Raw genomic sequence first — 13,939 nt, 5'->3', positions numbered from 1 at the left:
GTGGGACCATTCTTTCCAATGAGAGAGCAGAAATGCACGTGAACAACAGGCCATAGAAATAGATAAAGGACTCATCTTTGTATCTGTGCCATTATAGCGCCTGTGATAGCATAGGCATCGCCATTGAGGCTATCGAGGTTTTAAAGTAGTACATTTTCTTCTTCATTGGCTGATTGCTCCCAACTCATAGGAATCCCCACCCAGCCTTGAAGGATGTGACAAAATGTATGGTTCTTTGTGGTTAGTGGAAAAGTACTGGTTGTTTGAGCAGGGAGTGGTCTAAAGATAGGAATGTGTTTGTGTATTATAAAAGGACTGGGTCCTCATTTTGACTTTAGAGCTCTCATGAATAAAGATCAACGAACCTTTTATAAAATCTTAGACTTTGCCCAATTATTATTGAACCCAGGGTCTTACAAACCTCGGGAAATTGGTCAAAGATTAAATGATTGTTTAATTATCATTATTGGGATTAAAAATTCTCGTGACATAGACACAGGCTTAGGAGAAAAAAGTATGTGGACACCTGCTTGTCGAACATCTCATTCCAAAATCATGGGCATTAACATGGAGTTGGTCCCCCCTACTCTTCTGGGAAGACTTTCCACTAGATGTTGGAACATTGCTGCGGGGACTTATACACTACATGACCAAAAGTATGTGGATACTTGCTTGTCGAACATCTCATTCCAAAATCATGGGCATTAACATGGAGTTGGTCCCCCCTCCACTCTTCTGGGAAGACTTTCCACTAGATGTTGGAACATTGCTGCGGGGACTTGCTTCCATTCAGCCACAAGAGCATTAGTGAGGTCGGGCACTGACTTCGGGCAGTTAGGCCTGGCTCTCAGTCAGCATTCCAATTCATCCCAAAGGTGTTCGATGGGGTTGAGGTCAGGGCTCTGTGCAGGCCAGTCAAGTTCTTCCACACTATCTCAACAAACCATTTCTGTATGGACCTTGCTTTATGCATGTAGGAATTGTCATGCTGAAAGAGGAAAGGGCCTTCCCAAAACTGTTGCCACAAATTTGGAAGCACAGAATCGTCTAGAATGTCATTGTATGCTGTAGACTTAAGATTTCCCTTCACTGGAACTAAGGGGCCTAGCCCGAACTATGAAAAACAGTCACAGACCATTATTCCTCCTCCGCCAAACTTTACAGTTGGCACTATGCATTTGGGCAGGTATCGTTCTCCTGGCATCCGCCAAACCCAGATTCGTCCGTCGGACTGTCAGATGGTGAAGCATGATTCATCAATCCTGAGAACGCATTTCCACTGCTCCAGAGTCCAATGGCGGTGAGCTTTACACCACTCCAGCCGACACTTGGCAATGCGCATGGTGATCTTAGGTTTTTTGTGTGGCTGCTAGGCCATGGCAACCCATTTCGTGAAGCTTCCGACGAACAGTTCTTGTGCTGACGTTGCTTCCAGAGGCAGTTTGGAACTTAGTAGTGAGTGTTGCAACTGAGGACAGATCATTTTTAAGCACTACACACTTCAGCACTCGGCGGTACCTAGACATTTACACTTCACTTACAGTTGACAGGGGCAGTTCAATCAGGGTAGAAATTTTATGAAATGACTTGTTGGAAAGGTGGCATCCTATGACGGTGCCACGTTGAAAGTCACTCAGCTCATCAGTAAGGGCATTCTACTGCCACCAATGTTTGTCAATGGCGATTTCGTGGATGTGTGCTCGATTTTATACACCTGTCAGCAACGGGTGTGGCTGACAGACAAATCCACTAATTTGAAGGGGTGTCCACATACTTTTGTTTATATAGTGTATGTTTTGTTCTATGATATATCAGTCAGTTAACATTACCTTTATGAATTATGAAGCATTTGTGTGCTTGTTTTGATTGCATAAATGCTTAGAAATTCCCAAAATGGGATGTTAGCTGATGAAGATTACCACATAGAGCAAAACGTATAAGATCTCATAAACCTGTGTTTACCACAAAACCACATTAATTTGCACAACGAGCCATGGTGGCGTTAATGCCTACAAAAAGACGCCATTACTATTGCTCTCTATGGTCCTGAACTACCGCTCCCAGAGGCACCGCGGGACATAAAGACGTGTCTACGTATTATCGTTGGAAACGGCGGCGGTTGTAGCGGGAGAGTACAGATTGCCATACCAAAATCTGTTGTTTACATGGCGAAGAACATAAAAAACCTTGCTTGCACACATTTAAAGGAAAATATGGAGTAAGACAAGATATGCACTTCTTTCGTAAAGCAAGTTAACTGTTGATGGTACCTTTGTTACCAAAGGTCGAGTTGATAGAACAGCAAAGCCACAGTGGCTATCCGGTACAGCAGTATAGTACATATTTTGCCAGATATCAACAGGTGAATTCACTTACTAGCTAACGTTAAGTTAGCTAACGTTAGCTAAGTAACTTGAAAGGACTCCCTGACATATTGCTACAATGACGTCGAGAGGTAAAGGGTTTATTTGCATATCACTGCAGGTTACCAGCTAACGTATTTCATTGCTAGTTGTTAAAAATACAGAGTAATGAATTATGACAACTATTCCAACTAGCTAAGGTTAAATGCATTTACAGTATTTATAACTAGTGCCATTCAATGTTTATTGTGCCTGACAGTGTGGCAACACCCCTATGTCAACATCTTCAAACACATGAGAGTTGAGGAATGGAAGAAGACCTCAAGAGAGGGAGATGTGACAACCTATATGGTAGGCAACACTCTACTCTTATACCTTATCAAATCAAATTAATCAACCCTGCATTGGAGAGAGGAGGCAACCTGGGGTGGCAATCATGTCAAAAGTACTCAATACCTTGTGCCCACTCTCTCCCCTCCTCAAAATATCAGAGAAGTGAGGAGAAACTCTGAGGTTGACCCCCTTTAGACCTTCTCATGCCCCTGCTCATGTCAGATGGAAGTGAGGAATCAGAAACTACTTTTGAGATTCACCCCCAGGTCTTCAGTTTGCTTCTAATTGTGACTTTTCATTATGGCATTTTGACAGGACAAAACACTGACGTGTTCAGTGTTTCGGATCCGGGGGTCCATTCCAGCCAGCAATTACATCCTTCTGCCCAAGACCAGCACTCAGTCCCTGGGGCTGACAGGACGCTACCTCTACCTGCTCTTCAGACCCAGTCCTGCCAAACACTTTGTAGTGCATTTGGACATCGCTGCTGAGGTACTGACTGGGGACATGGTTTTCAACCCGTGCCCTTTCTTGGGTTGAATTCAGCATTGTTATGTACAGCTTGGGTGTGCCATTATTTTCTGTGTTGGCACACTCCATTGTGGTTGTCATTCCAATTGAAGGAACTAGGGTCTGGTTTCAATGATAGAGGAACTATGTCACTGCCTTCGTCAATAAGCGTATAAAATACTCAACCAACAAATCACGAGGCAGAAATGTCAGAACGTCGCAATTCAAAACCATAGTTTGGGGGGGAAACATTTGCAGTGGTTTTAGTTAAGCTAGGTAATGCAATCTAGCCTCTTGCAAAATAACCTCTGTGATCTCCATCTTGCTAGCAAATATTTTGTATTTTATTCAAGCGTACCTAGGAAGTGACGTAGTTCCTCAATGCCAAAAGAGTCCATCAAACCAGACCCTAGTCACTGTGTTGCCTAGGGTTGGGTTTTCGAGACTAGGAAGTAGAGGTCGACCGATTATGATTTTTCAATACCGATTTATTGGAGGACCAAAAAAAGCTGCTACCGATTAATCGGCCGGTTTATTATTTTCATTATTTGTAATAATGACAATTACAACAATACTGAATGAACACTTATTTTAACTTAATATAATACATCAATAAAATCAATTTAGCCTCAAACAAATAATGAAACATGTTCAATTTGGTTTAAATAATGAAAAAAACAAAGTGTTAGAGAAGAAAGTAAAAGTGCAATATGTGCCATGTAAAAAAGCTAACGTTTAAGTTCCTTGCTCAGAACATCAGAACATATGAAAGCTGGTGGTTCCTTTTAACATGAGTCTTCAATATTCCCAGGTAATATGTTTTAGGTTGTAGTTATTATAGGACTATTTCTCTCTATATACGATTTGTATTTCATATACCTTTGACTATTGGATGTTCTTATAGGCACTTTACACTGCGTGCACAATTATTAGGCAAGTGAGTATTCTGATCTTATCATTGTTTCTATTCACATTTTCGAACTCCAAACCATATAAACTTGAATGCTTATTGGATTTAATCATTTTCAGGTGATATGTATTTGTGTAATGAGGGAGGGTGTGGCGAAAGTGAATAACACCTTATATCAAGGTGTGCATAATTATTAGGCAGCCTCATTACCTCAGGTAAAATGGGCCAAAAAACAAATTTAACTGACACTGAAAAGCCACAAATGTAAAATGCCTTTGACGGATACGACACTCTTTAAATAGCTAAACTATTGAGGTATGACCACCGGACATTCAAACGTTTTGTTGCGAATAGTCAACTGGAGTGCAAAAAACGCATGTGGAAGAAAAGGCGCAAATTAACTGCAAAAGACTTGAGAAGAATTAAATGTCAAACTACCAGGAACCCATTATCCTCCAGTGCCACCGTATTCCAGAACTGCAACCTACCTGGAGTGTTCAGAAGTACAAGGTGTCAAGTGCTCAGAGACATGGCCAAGGTCAAGAAGACTGAAACAAGACCACCACTGAATAAGATTCACAAGTTGAAGCGTCAAGATTGGGCAAAGAAATACCTGAAGACAGGTTTTTCAAAGGTTTTATGGACAGATGAAATGAAAGTGACTCTTGATGGACCAAATGGATGGGCCCGTAGCTGGATCAGTAATGGACACAGGGCACCACTTTGAGTCAGGTGCCTGCAAGGTGAAGGAGTGGTACTGGTATGGGCTGCTATCATTGAGGATGAGGTAGTTGGACCTTTTTGGGTTGAAGATGGACTGAAACTCAACTCTCAAACCTACTGCCAGTTTCTGGAAAATTCTTTCGTCAAACAGTGGTACAGGAAGAAGTACTCAGCTTTCTAGAAGGCCATGATCTTTATGCAGGACAATGCTCCATCACATGCATCCAAGTACTCCACTGCTTGGCTAGCCAGCAAGGGCTTCAAAGATGCCTGAATAATGACCTGGCCCCCTTCCTCACCTGACTTAAGTCCTATTGAGAACTTGTGGGCCCTTCTCAAACGTGAGATTTACAGTGATGGAAGACAATACACCTTTTTGAACAGCATTTGGGAGGCTGTGGTTGCTGCTTCAGCGAAAATTTATCGTGAACAGATCAAGAAACTGACAGACTCCATGGATGGAAGGCTCATGGCAGTTATTGAAAATAAGGGTGGCTATATTGGTCACTGAATATTTTTGAAAGGCCAAAAATTGTATATAATTGTCATTTTGTGTTACTTATCTGTTACACTTACTCTAAAAATTGAGAATAAACAAGTGAGTTGAGAGAAATTATTTTTGTAATTTAGTTGCCTAATAATTCTGCACACTAATAGTTGCCTAATAATTGTGCACACTTATATTTCCCTGAGAAAGACAAAACTCACTTTTCCTTTGTTAAACATTCAGGTTTGAGGTTCAATAACATTTTGGATTGACTGAGAGCATTGTGTTTGTTAAACAATAAAATTAATTCGGAGGAATACAATTTGCCTAATAATTGTGCACGCAGTGTAGTATTGCCAGTGTAACAGTATAGCTTCCGTCCCTCTCCTCGCTCCTACCTGGGCTCGAACCAGGAACACATCGACAACAGCCACCCTCGAAGCAGTGTTACCCATGCAGAGCAAGGGGAACAACTACTCCAAGTCTCAGAGCGTGTGACGTTTGAAACGCTATTAGCGTGCACCCCGCTAACTAGCTAGCCATTTCACATCGGTTACACCAGCCTAATCTCTGGAGTTGATAGGCTTGAAGTCATAAACAGCACAATGCTGGAAGCATTGCGAAGAGCTGCTGGCAAACGCACAAAAGTGCTGTTTGAATGAATGCATACGAGCCTGCTGGTGCCTACCATCGCTCAGTCAGACTGCTCTATCAAATCATAGACTTAATTGTAACATAATAACACACAGAAATACGAGCCTTTGGTCATTAAAATGGTAGAATCCGGAAACTATCATTTAGAAAACAAAACGTTTATTCTTTCAGTGAAATACGGAATCGTTCCGTATTTTATCTAACGGATGGCATCCCTAAGTCTAAATATTGCTGTTACATTGTACAACCTTCAATGTTATGTCATAATTAATTACGGCCTTTGTTAGGAATAAATGGACTTAACACAGTTCGCAATGAGCCAGGCAGCCCAAACTGCTGCATATACCCTGACTGCTTGCACGGAACGCAGGAGAAGTAACACAATTTCCCTAGTTATAAGAAATTCATGTTAGCAAGCAATATTAACTAAATATGCAGGTTTACAATTATATACTTGTGTATTGATTTTAAAGAACGGCATTGATGTTTATGGTTAGGTACATTGGTGCAACGACAGTGCTTTTTTTCGCAAATGCGCTTGTTAAATCATCACCTGTTTGTCGAAGTAGGCTGTGATTCAATGAGAAATTAACAGGCACCGCAGCGATTATATGCAACGCAGGACACGCTAGATAAACTAGTAATATCATCAACCATGTGTAGTTAACTAGTGATTATGTTAGGATTGTTTTTTTTCTAAGATAAGTTTGATGCTAGCTAGCAACTTACCTTGGCTTCTTGCTGCCCTCGCGTAACAGGTAGTCAGCCTGCCACGCAGGCTCCTCGTGGGGTGCAATGTAAGGCAGGTGGTTAGAGCGTTGGACTAGTAACGGGAAGGTTGCAAAAACGAATCCCCGAGCTGACAAGGTAAAAATCTGCCGTTCTGCCCCTGAACAAGGCAGTTAACCCACCGTTCCTAGGCCGTCATTGAAAATAAGAATGTGTTCTTAACTGACTTGCCTAGTTAAATAAAGGTGTATAAAAAAAAATATAATAATAATAATCGGCAAATAGGTGTCCAAAAATGCCGATTACTGATTGTTATGAAAACTTGAAATCGGCCCCAATTAATCGGCCATTCCGATTAATCGGTCGACCTCTACTAGGAAGGAACACAATGGCATTGTCAGGCGTGTAATTACATACTTTATAAAACTGATTTATATAGGAACTCTGTGTTGTGAGGCATGTTATTATTCAACAAGGGCATAGTACTTAGTATTTTGATAGTATGATCGATTGGTATAGCACTGATAAAATAAATGTATGCCTCATAATTCTAAGGAATTTGCCGTGTTAAAGGTCAAATAACATTATTCAGAACAGTCTGTCTCCTCTCTCTCCCACTTCCATGACACTCAATACCTGTTTTTATACTGAACAATGATATAAACATAACATGCAACAATTTCAACGATTTTACTGAGTTACAGTTCATATAAGGAAATCAGTCAGTTGAAATAAATTCATAAGGCCCTAATCTATGGATTTTACATGACTGGGAAGGGGTGCAGCCATGGGTGGGCCTGGGAAGGCATAGGACCACCCACTGGGCTGGCGTGGTCTGTGGTTGTGAGGCCGGTTGGACATACTGCCAAATTCTCTAAAACGACATTGGATGCGGCTTATGGTAGAGAAATTAGCATTAAATTCTCTGGCAACAGCTCTGGTGGACATTCGTGCAGTCAGCATGCCAATTGCAATCTCCCTCAACTTGAGACAGCTGTGTTGTATGACAAAACTGCAATTTTTAGAGTGGCCTTTTATTGTCCCCAGTACAAGGTGCACCTGTGTAATGATCATGCTGTTTAATCAGCTTCTTGATATGCCACACCTGACAGGTGGATGGATTATCTTGGCCGAGGAAAAATGCTCACTAACAGGGATGTAAACAAATTTGTGCACAACATTTTAGAGAAATGCTTTTTGTGCATATGGAGAATTTCTGGAATCTTTTATTTCAGCGCATGAAACATGGTCCCAACACTTTACATGTTGCGTTTTATATTTTTGTTGAGTATAGTAGCATGCCTCTGCAACTGATTCTCAGTAGAACGCCACTTGTTCCTTGTGGTATTGATCTACCTGCTAGAATTGGCTGCTTCATGTGTTTTATACCCAACCTTTCAGTTTGGAAGTGCTGTAATTCCTATGGATTTAAAACCCAAGGTTATTTTGCCACCACTCATTGTGAATTATGGCATTTAGTTGAGATCTTAACTGGAATTGGGAAAATAAGCCTTCTAAGCTGTCTGTCTAAGCTTCTTAGATTTATCCATCTAATTATTGAACGAGTAATATAAATCTCTCTTAGTTTTAAGCCTACAGTAGTTCATTAGACTAGTTGTTTTAGTGCCTCTATAATACAGTCTAGGTTTTAGCACCTCGAGTCTCACGTTCAGCTCTGTTATTGTCTTGTCTAGGGTTTTGGGGGATTATGTTATTCTAATATCCTTGCATTTAGCCAGGGCCCATATTCATAGCCTCTGAGTGGGAGTGCTGGTCTAAAATCAGTTTTCTCTAGATCATAATGAATAAGATTAGTAGGGGACCTGATCCTAGATCAGTACTCCTATTCCGAGACCCTTTATGAATACGTGTGCTGTTCAGGTATTCAACCATGGAACTCTCCTTGATAAGTTACCAGACAAAATCATGACTGGTATTGTTGATTCCAGCTTTATGGATGTTACATTTGCAGGCAAAATCGCAACTTGAATGTCTCACAGAATGGACAAACAAAATGTAAATGAAGCTTTTGATGTGTGTGTCTATAGGTCCCCTTGGAATATAGTGTATACCCAAATATTGGCATGTTGGCCAAATAAAACAAAAAGAGGCACTATGGTTGCAACATGAAATGGGCAAGATTTTGGTGAGACTGAACATATTAGCTGAAGTCTGAGTTTGTGAGTCTCTTAGGTCACAACATGAGTAGGCATTTTGAAGGAAAGGCTTGGCTGAACACAAAAAAAAAGGAAACATTTGAAAAGGTTGTAATTTCTATAATTACTTTAGAGAGGAAATACAACCGTTATGGATATTACACCAATCGACATTCAAATCTTAAAGATTTCTTTATCAAAATCTATCATAACACATTTGTTGTCATCCTGGAACCTTTGTAAAATGTCAGCAGATGGAATAGTACCTAAATAATGTCTGCACTACAAAATATACTGAACAAAAATATGAACGCAACAATTTCAACGATTTTACTGAGTTACAGTTCATATAAGGAAATCAGTCAATTTAAATATATTCATTAGGTCCTAATCAATGGATTTCACATGACTGGGCAGGGTCACGGCCATGGGTGAGCCTGGGAGGGCATAGGTCCACCCATTGGGGCGCCAGCCCAGCCAATTAGAATGAGTTTTCCCCCACAAAAGGGCTTTATTACAGACAGAAATACTCCTCTGTTTCATCAGCTGTCTGGGTGGCTGGTCTCAGACGATCTCACAGGTGAAGAAGTCTGATGTGGAGATCCTGGGCTGGCCTGGTTACACGTGGTCTGCGGTTGTGAGGCGGTTGGACGTACTGCCAAATTCTCTAAAACAACGTTAGAAGTGGTTTATGGTAGAGAAATTAATATTAAATTCTCTGGCAACAGCTCTGGGGGACATCTTTTATTTCAGCTCATGAAACATGGGACCAATACTTTACATGTTGCCTTTACATTTTTGGTCAGTGTATATATACCTTAAGGATAATTACTCTATGAGCATGGTTTCATTTTGGAATAATTCACTTTTTTTGTCAGGGTGACCTTCCCCCTGGGATTGCCCGTATGGTTTCTTGCTACCATTCTAAGTTTTGTCGCATCTACCTCGTCTCTGACTCTATCTGGGTTCCTTGTCTCGTGGGTTTCATAACCACGTCTTTATAACGATTAAATCATGATGAGACATTCATTTGTTCAACCATTTATCTGAACGTGCTCATCTTAACACATACGAACCCCCATGATGCTCTGCGGCACAACCCCAATACACAACTCCTCCTACATGAACTTTTGGGAGAGTTTATTCTACAAGTCCAAGCGTTGAGGTGCCCGCCTATCTCTCGTAGTGTTTGGTGTGTAGCCCATTCACTCACGCTGACCAGCTCCAGTACTTTGTTCTTAACTAGAGCTTCGAAGTCAGCCTCGACTTTTGGTTTGATAGTATAAGTTAAGCGTCGTGCTTTCAAAAACGTTGGTTTGTGTCTGACACGAGATAGAGCTGCCCCTGTGTCAATCTCCATATGTACTGGCTGCCCCTCTAGTAAGGGAGAGACATAATAGCCATGCACCTCCCTCCCCCCCAGCAACAGTCAGGATTTTCAGTGTGACTTCCTTGTCTGAGTCTCTCACCTCAATGTTTTCCTGCTCAACAGCGTGAACATATATTTTTATTTTGTTGGAGTGTCTGTTTGTTTTCAGTCTTTGACGTTTTCTCTGAGCGCGACGTTGCCCTTTATATCACAGGCTCGGAAATTCATGTCCTTACATCAGCACGTAGACGCCTGATGTCCCGCTTTGCCACAGCGGAAGCATGTGCCTTGATTTCCCTGTCTCTGATTCTCAGTTGAATTCATCAGGAAAAGTACACAACTGCTGAGCCTCCATCTAGGTCCATGGACACACTGACTTCAATGGCCCTTGCCAAGGTCAGATTACTTTAAGTCAATAGTCTCTTTTGTGTAGTGTTAGCAATTGATATTATTCTTCAATAACACAAACTCCAAAGCAAATCAGGGGGAGAAAAATAGGTTTATTTGAGAAGGACAAATCAAGATGTTATGTTGGGAGGCAGATGTTCGGTCTCCCCTCTCCTCAGCTTTTCTCCACGAACAAAGGAACAGGATGCCATTTATAACCCCTCACCCTAGCCAATCCGAACTCCTTGCAGGACAACTGGCCAATGGCCAAATAACTGTCCTTCTCCCAACTCAATGTACAGACCGTAACACACACAGCTCTGAGTTCAGGAGTGACAGTCCACAGATTCTAAACAGCTGTTGAACTGAAAACCAACTCTTATTCATCGTTAATCCTAGTCCTCTCGTCCTCTGCGTTGTGTACTTATCTTCAAAATATTCTTATAGTAGCTTCACTCTGTCTCTAGTTGTGTAATTTAGAACATCATTCAACACAGTGCTCTGATTTAGTTTATTTAATGCAGCAGCAAACATTGTCACTGATGCTCTCTCTTCCTGATTTTATTTGGTGGAACCTAAACCTTTCAGCAACAACTAGTGGTTTTGGTGAAAAGTGTCCTTTCAGTATTTCCACAATATCCCCATATGTCTTATTACCTGGCCTGTCTGGCTGTAGTGGGCTGCATAGCAAACCCAATGTCCCTGGCCCCGTAACACAAAAAAATGTAGGCACAATTTTGTCCTCAATGTAATTTGAAGAACAAAATAGACAAACCGCTCTGTATATGAGCTCCACTACTCAATGCTTTCATCAAACTGTCCAATGTTGCCAACAATTTTCAACCGTTTTTCGTTTCTCAAAAGGCTCCTGATTTGTCACTCACTTCAATATTGTCCTCAGCCATTCTGTTCTGCCACAGCAATATTTTCCTCTGTCACGTGATGTTCATTCATCTCACTCACTAACGTTTCATCCTCAAGTTTGCTAATGTAGCAGTTTTTTATTTCAAAGTTCATCTTCACAGTTGAATAAATGTATTTTCCTTTATTCACTGAATATTCCTCCCTTTAAAATTAGTTTTTTTTCCTGCTCCGTCCATCCATGACGATGCTTACGCTCTCTCTTAGCTAGTTCAACTGCACTTGCCTCTGCTAGCAATACACTGTGCTAACATTAGCCTAGACTGTACCACGGAAAATAACAATTTAAACTTGTAAAAACGGACTTATTCCAGACAGAATAGTTCCTGTAGGTTCAGACTCGCTCGTCGGCAGTCTTTGGTTTTGTCTCGTGAGTTTCATAATCACATCTTTATAATAATGAGACGGGAGACCAGGAATGAGTTCAACCATTTATTTGAACTTGCTCATCTTAACATATACAAACCCCTATGATGCTCTGCGGCAGAACCCCAATACACAAGACCTAGTAACTCATTTTGACAAGATTGACTTCTTCTACCCAAGGGCACCCAAAGCCATGCTTGGAAGTTGGACACGCTATATCATTCTGTCATTAGATTTGCCTAGGTGTTCAGTGGATCACTTATCACTCTCATCATGGTTGCAAAGAGTGAAATAGACCTATTCTCACTCTAGATTTAGGGTTGTGACGGTATTGCAATTTTGGATGCCTAATTGGCCAGACTAATGACGCGGTTTGAATAGCAAAAATAAAAACATATTTTTAGACACACATTTTCTCCTTCGCTCCTGTTTGCATGTGCTGCCATAGAAACAGAATTAATCTATTAATTATATTTCTATGTGTGCTGCTGCTATGTTGTGGGGGTTGTTGCCTCTGCAACCCAAGACTTTGTTGCTCCTTGCCGAATCAAGAAACTAGCAAAGTTTCATCGTTGTTAAGAGTCCATTTTACCTCAAACGAACTAAACTGTACAAATCAGTATTCACATTTTTACCAGTTACCAGTACAACCCCACCATAAGAATTAAAGGTACTATATTTGACCTCCCTGTTTCCTCTGCTGTTTTTTGTAGGAGGGCCAGGTGATCCGTGTCTCCTTCTCCAACCTGTTTAAGGAGTTCAAGTCCACAGCCACCTGGCTGCAGTTCCCCTTCCTGTGTGGAGCGGCCAAGGGCTCGGTGTACGAGAGCACTGCGAAAACAGCCAGACACGGTAAAAACATACATCTTCACTGAACATAGTGACACAGTTACAACAACAATCACGTTCAAGCAAAACTGGTTGAATTGTAACAGCTAAAAGCTGGTCATTTGATTCAGATTTGTCGAGTTTTGCCTTCTGTGATGTCTTCACTGAACATGGCTAAACCAGGTAATTACAATTGTACTGCGATGTTCCTTGATCATGACCAAGTTCTTCTATTGGCCAGGACTGGTGGGTCCCGCCCCCTCTACGGTGCGCTGGACCTGTCTGATGATGGACCTGCAGTACGTTCTCTCTGTCTACCTCAACCGCCGCCACAGCCACCTGAAGACAGTGAAACTGTGTGCCAACATGTCCGTGAAAAACATGTTCACCAGTGACCTGGTGCTAGATCCTGGTGAGACTTTGACCCAAAGCTATCACAGGGTTTTATAATAGGATTATAATGTAATATAGTGTTAGATGCTTCATGTCAGGTTTACCAATGACTGTGTATGTGCACAAAATGAAATTGCATTCTGGTGAGCAATCTGGGAGAAAATTCCTGTCTCAATGTTTTTAATGTTTCCGCAGAACTAGCTATTAGTTACCTTTTTTATTAGTAATAATGTGTCAGCTTTTGTCATTGAGGAAGAATGTTCCCTGAGATGGGAGAGGTAGAACTTGCAGCGCGATCTACGTCACAAATATTTTACAGGCTGACTACACTGCTCGTGTCGTGTACGCGAGCGTTGCAAAATAAATTTAGAAATCTATATTATTCAATTATTGCACCCACCCTGCTCGCACGCGCCACCGAGTGTCTGCGTTGCTAAGGGATTAAATAGAAGTCAGTTCTATTTCTGACGCAGATCGTGCTGCAAGTCCTGCCTCTCCCATCTCCTCATTGGTTTATAGAAGCAGGTACCCACGTGCCATCTCCTCATTCGTTATACCCACGTGGGTGACTGAAAGACGAAATAGGTCGGTGGCGGTAATGCACGTAATTTATGAAAATTGCCAGTCGCAATATAAAGTCAAGAGAAGAAAAAGCCTAGAAGGACGAGAAATGACTAGAAACGGTTCGGTTGACCGTTTTATGTGTGGATTAATTGTCGGAGTAGAGGACCTTGTGCATTTCAGGTAAAATAACAATGTTTATATCCCAGGACAAATTAGCTAGCAACAGCAAGCTAGCTAAATAGGACA

General features: G+C 41.4%; 1 protein-coding gene across 2 annotated transcripts in view; it reads left to right on the top strand.

Annotated features, from left to right (window-relative positions):
- The first annotated feature begins 2,094 nt into the window (after nt 1-2,094).
- The window catches only part of wdr90 (WD repeat domain 90), a 48,846-nt gene continuing 37,001 nt past the window's right edge, over nt 2,095-13,939 (top strand). Inside the window, exons 1-5 of one of the 2 annotated variants that reach the window (XM_029709765.1) lie at nt 2,095-2,218; nt 2,623-2,714; nt 3,012-3,188; nt 12,622-12,760; nt 12,978-13,148. In XM_029709765.1, the coding sequence (XP_029565625.1) occupies nt 2,218; nt 2,623-2,714; nt 3,012-3,188; nt 12,622-12,760; nt 12,978-13,148 (580 nt within the window). In that variant the 5' untranslated portion in view covers nt 2,095-2,217. Of the gene's footprint in view, nt 2,456-2,622; nt 2,715-3,011; nt 3,189-12,621; nt 12,761-12,977; nt 13,149-13,939 lie in introns of both variants that reach the window. The other variant, XM_029709755.1, reaches the window with a different exon arrangement.

This window comes from Salmo trutta, chromosome 2, assembly GCF_901001165.1.
Source record: "Salmo trutta chromosome 2, fSalTru1.1, whole genome shotgun sequence".
NCBI lineage: Eukaryota > Metazoa > Chordata > Actinopteri > Salmoniformes > Salmonidae > Salmo > Salmo trutta.
The sequence above is the reverse complement of the archived record's forward strand: the minus strand, read 5'-3'. Positions and strand labels throughout refer to the sequence as shown.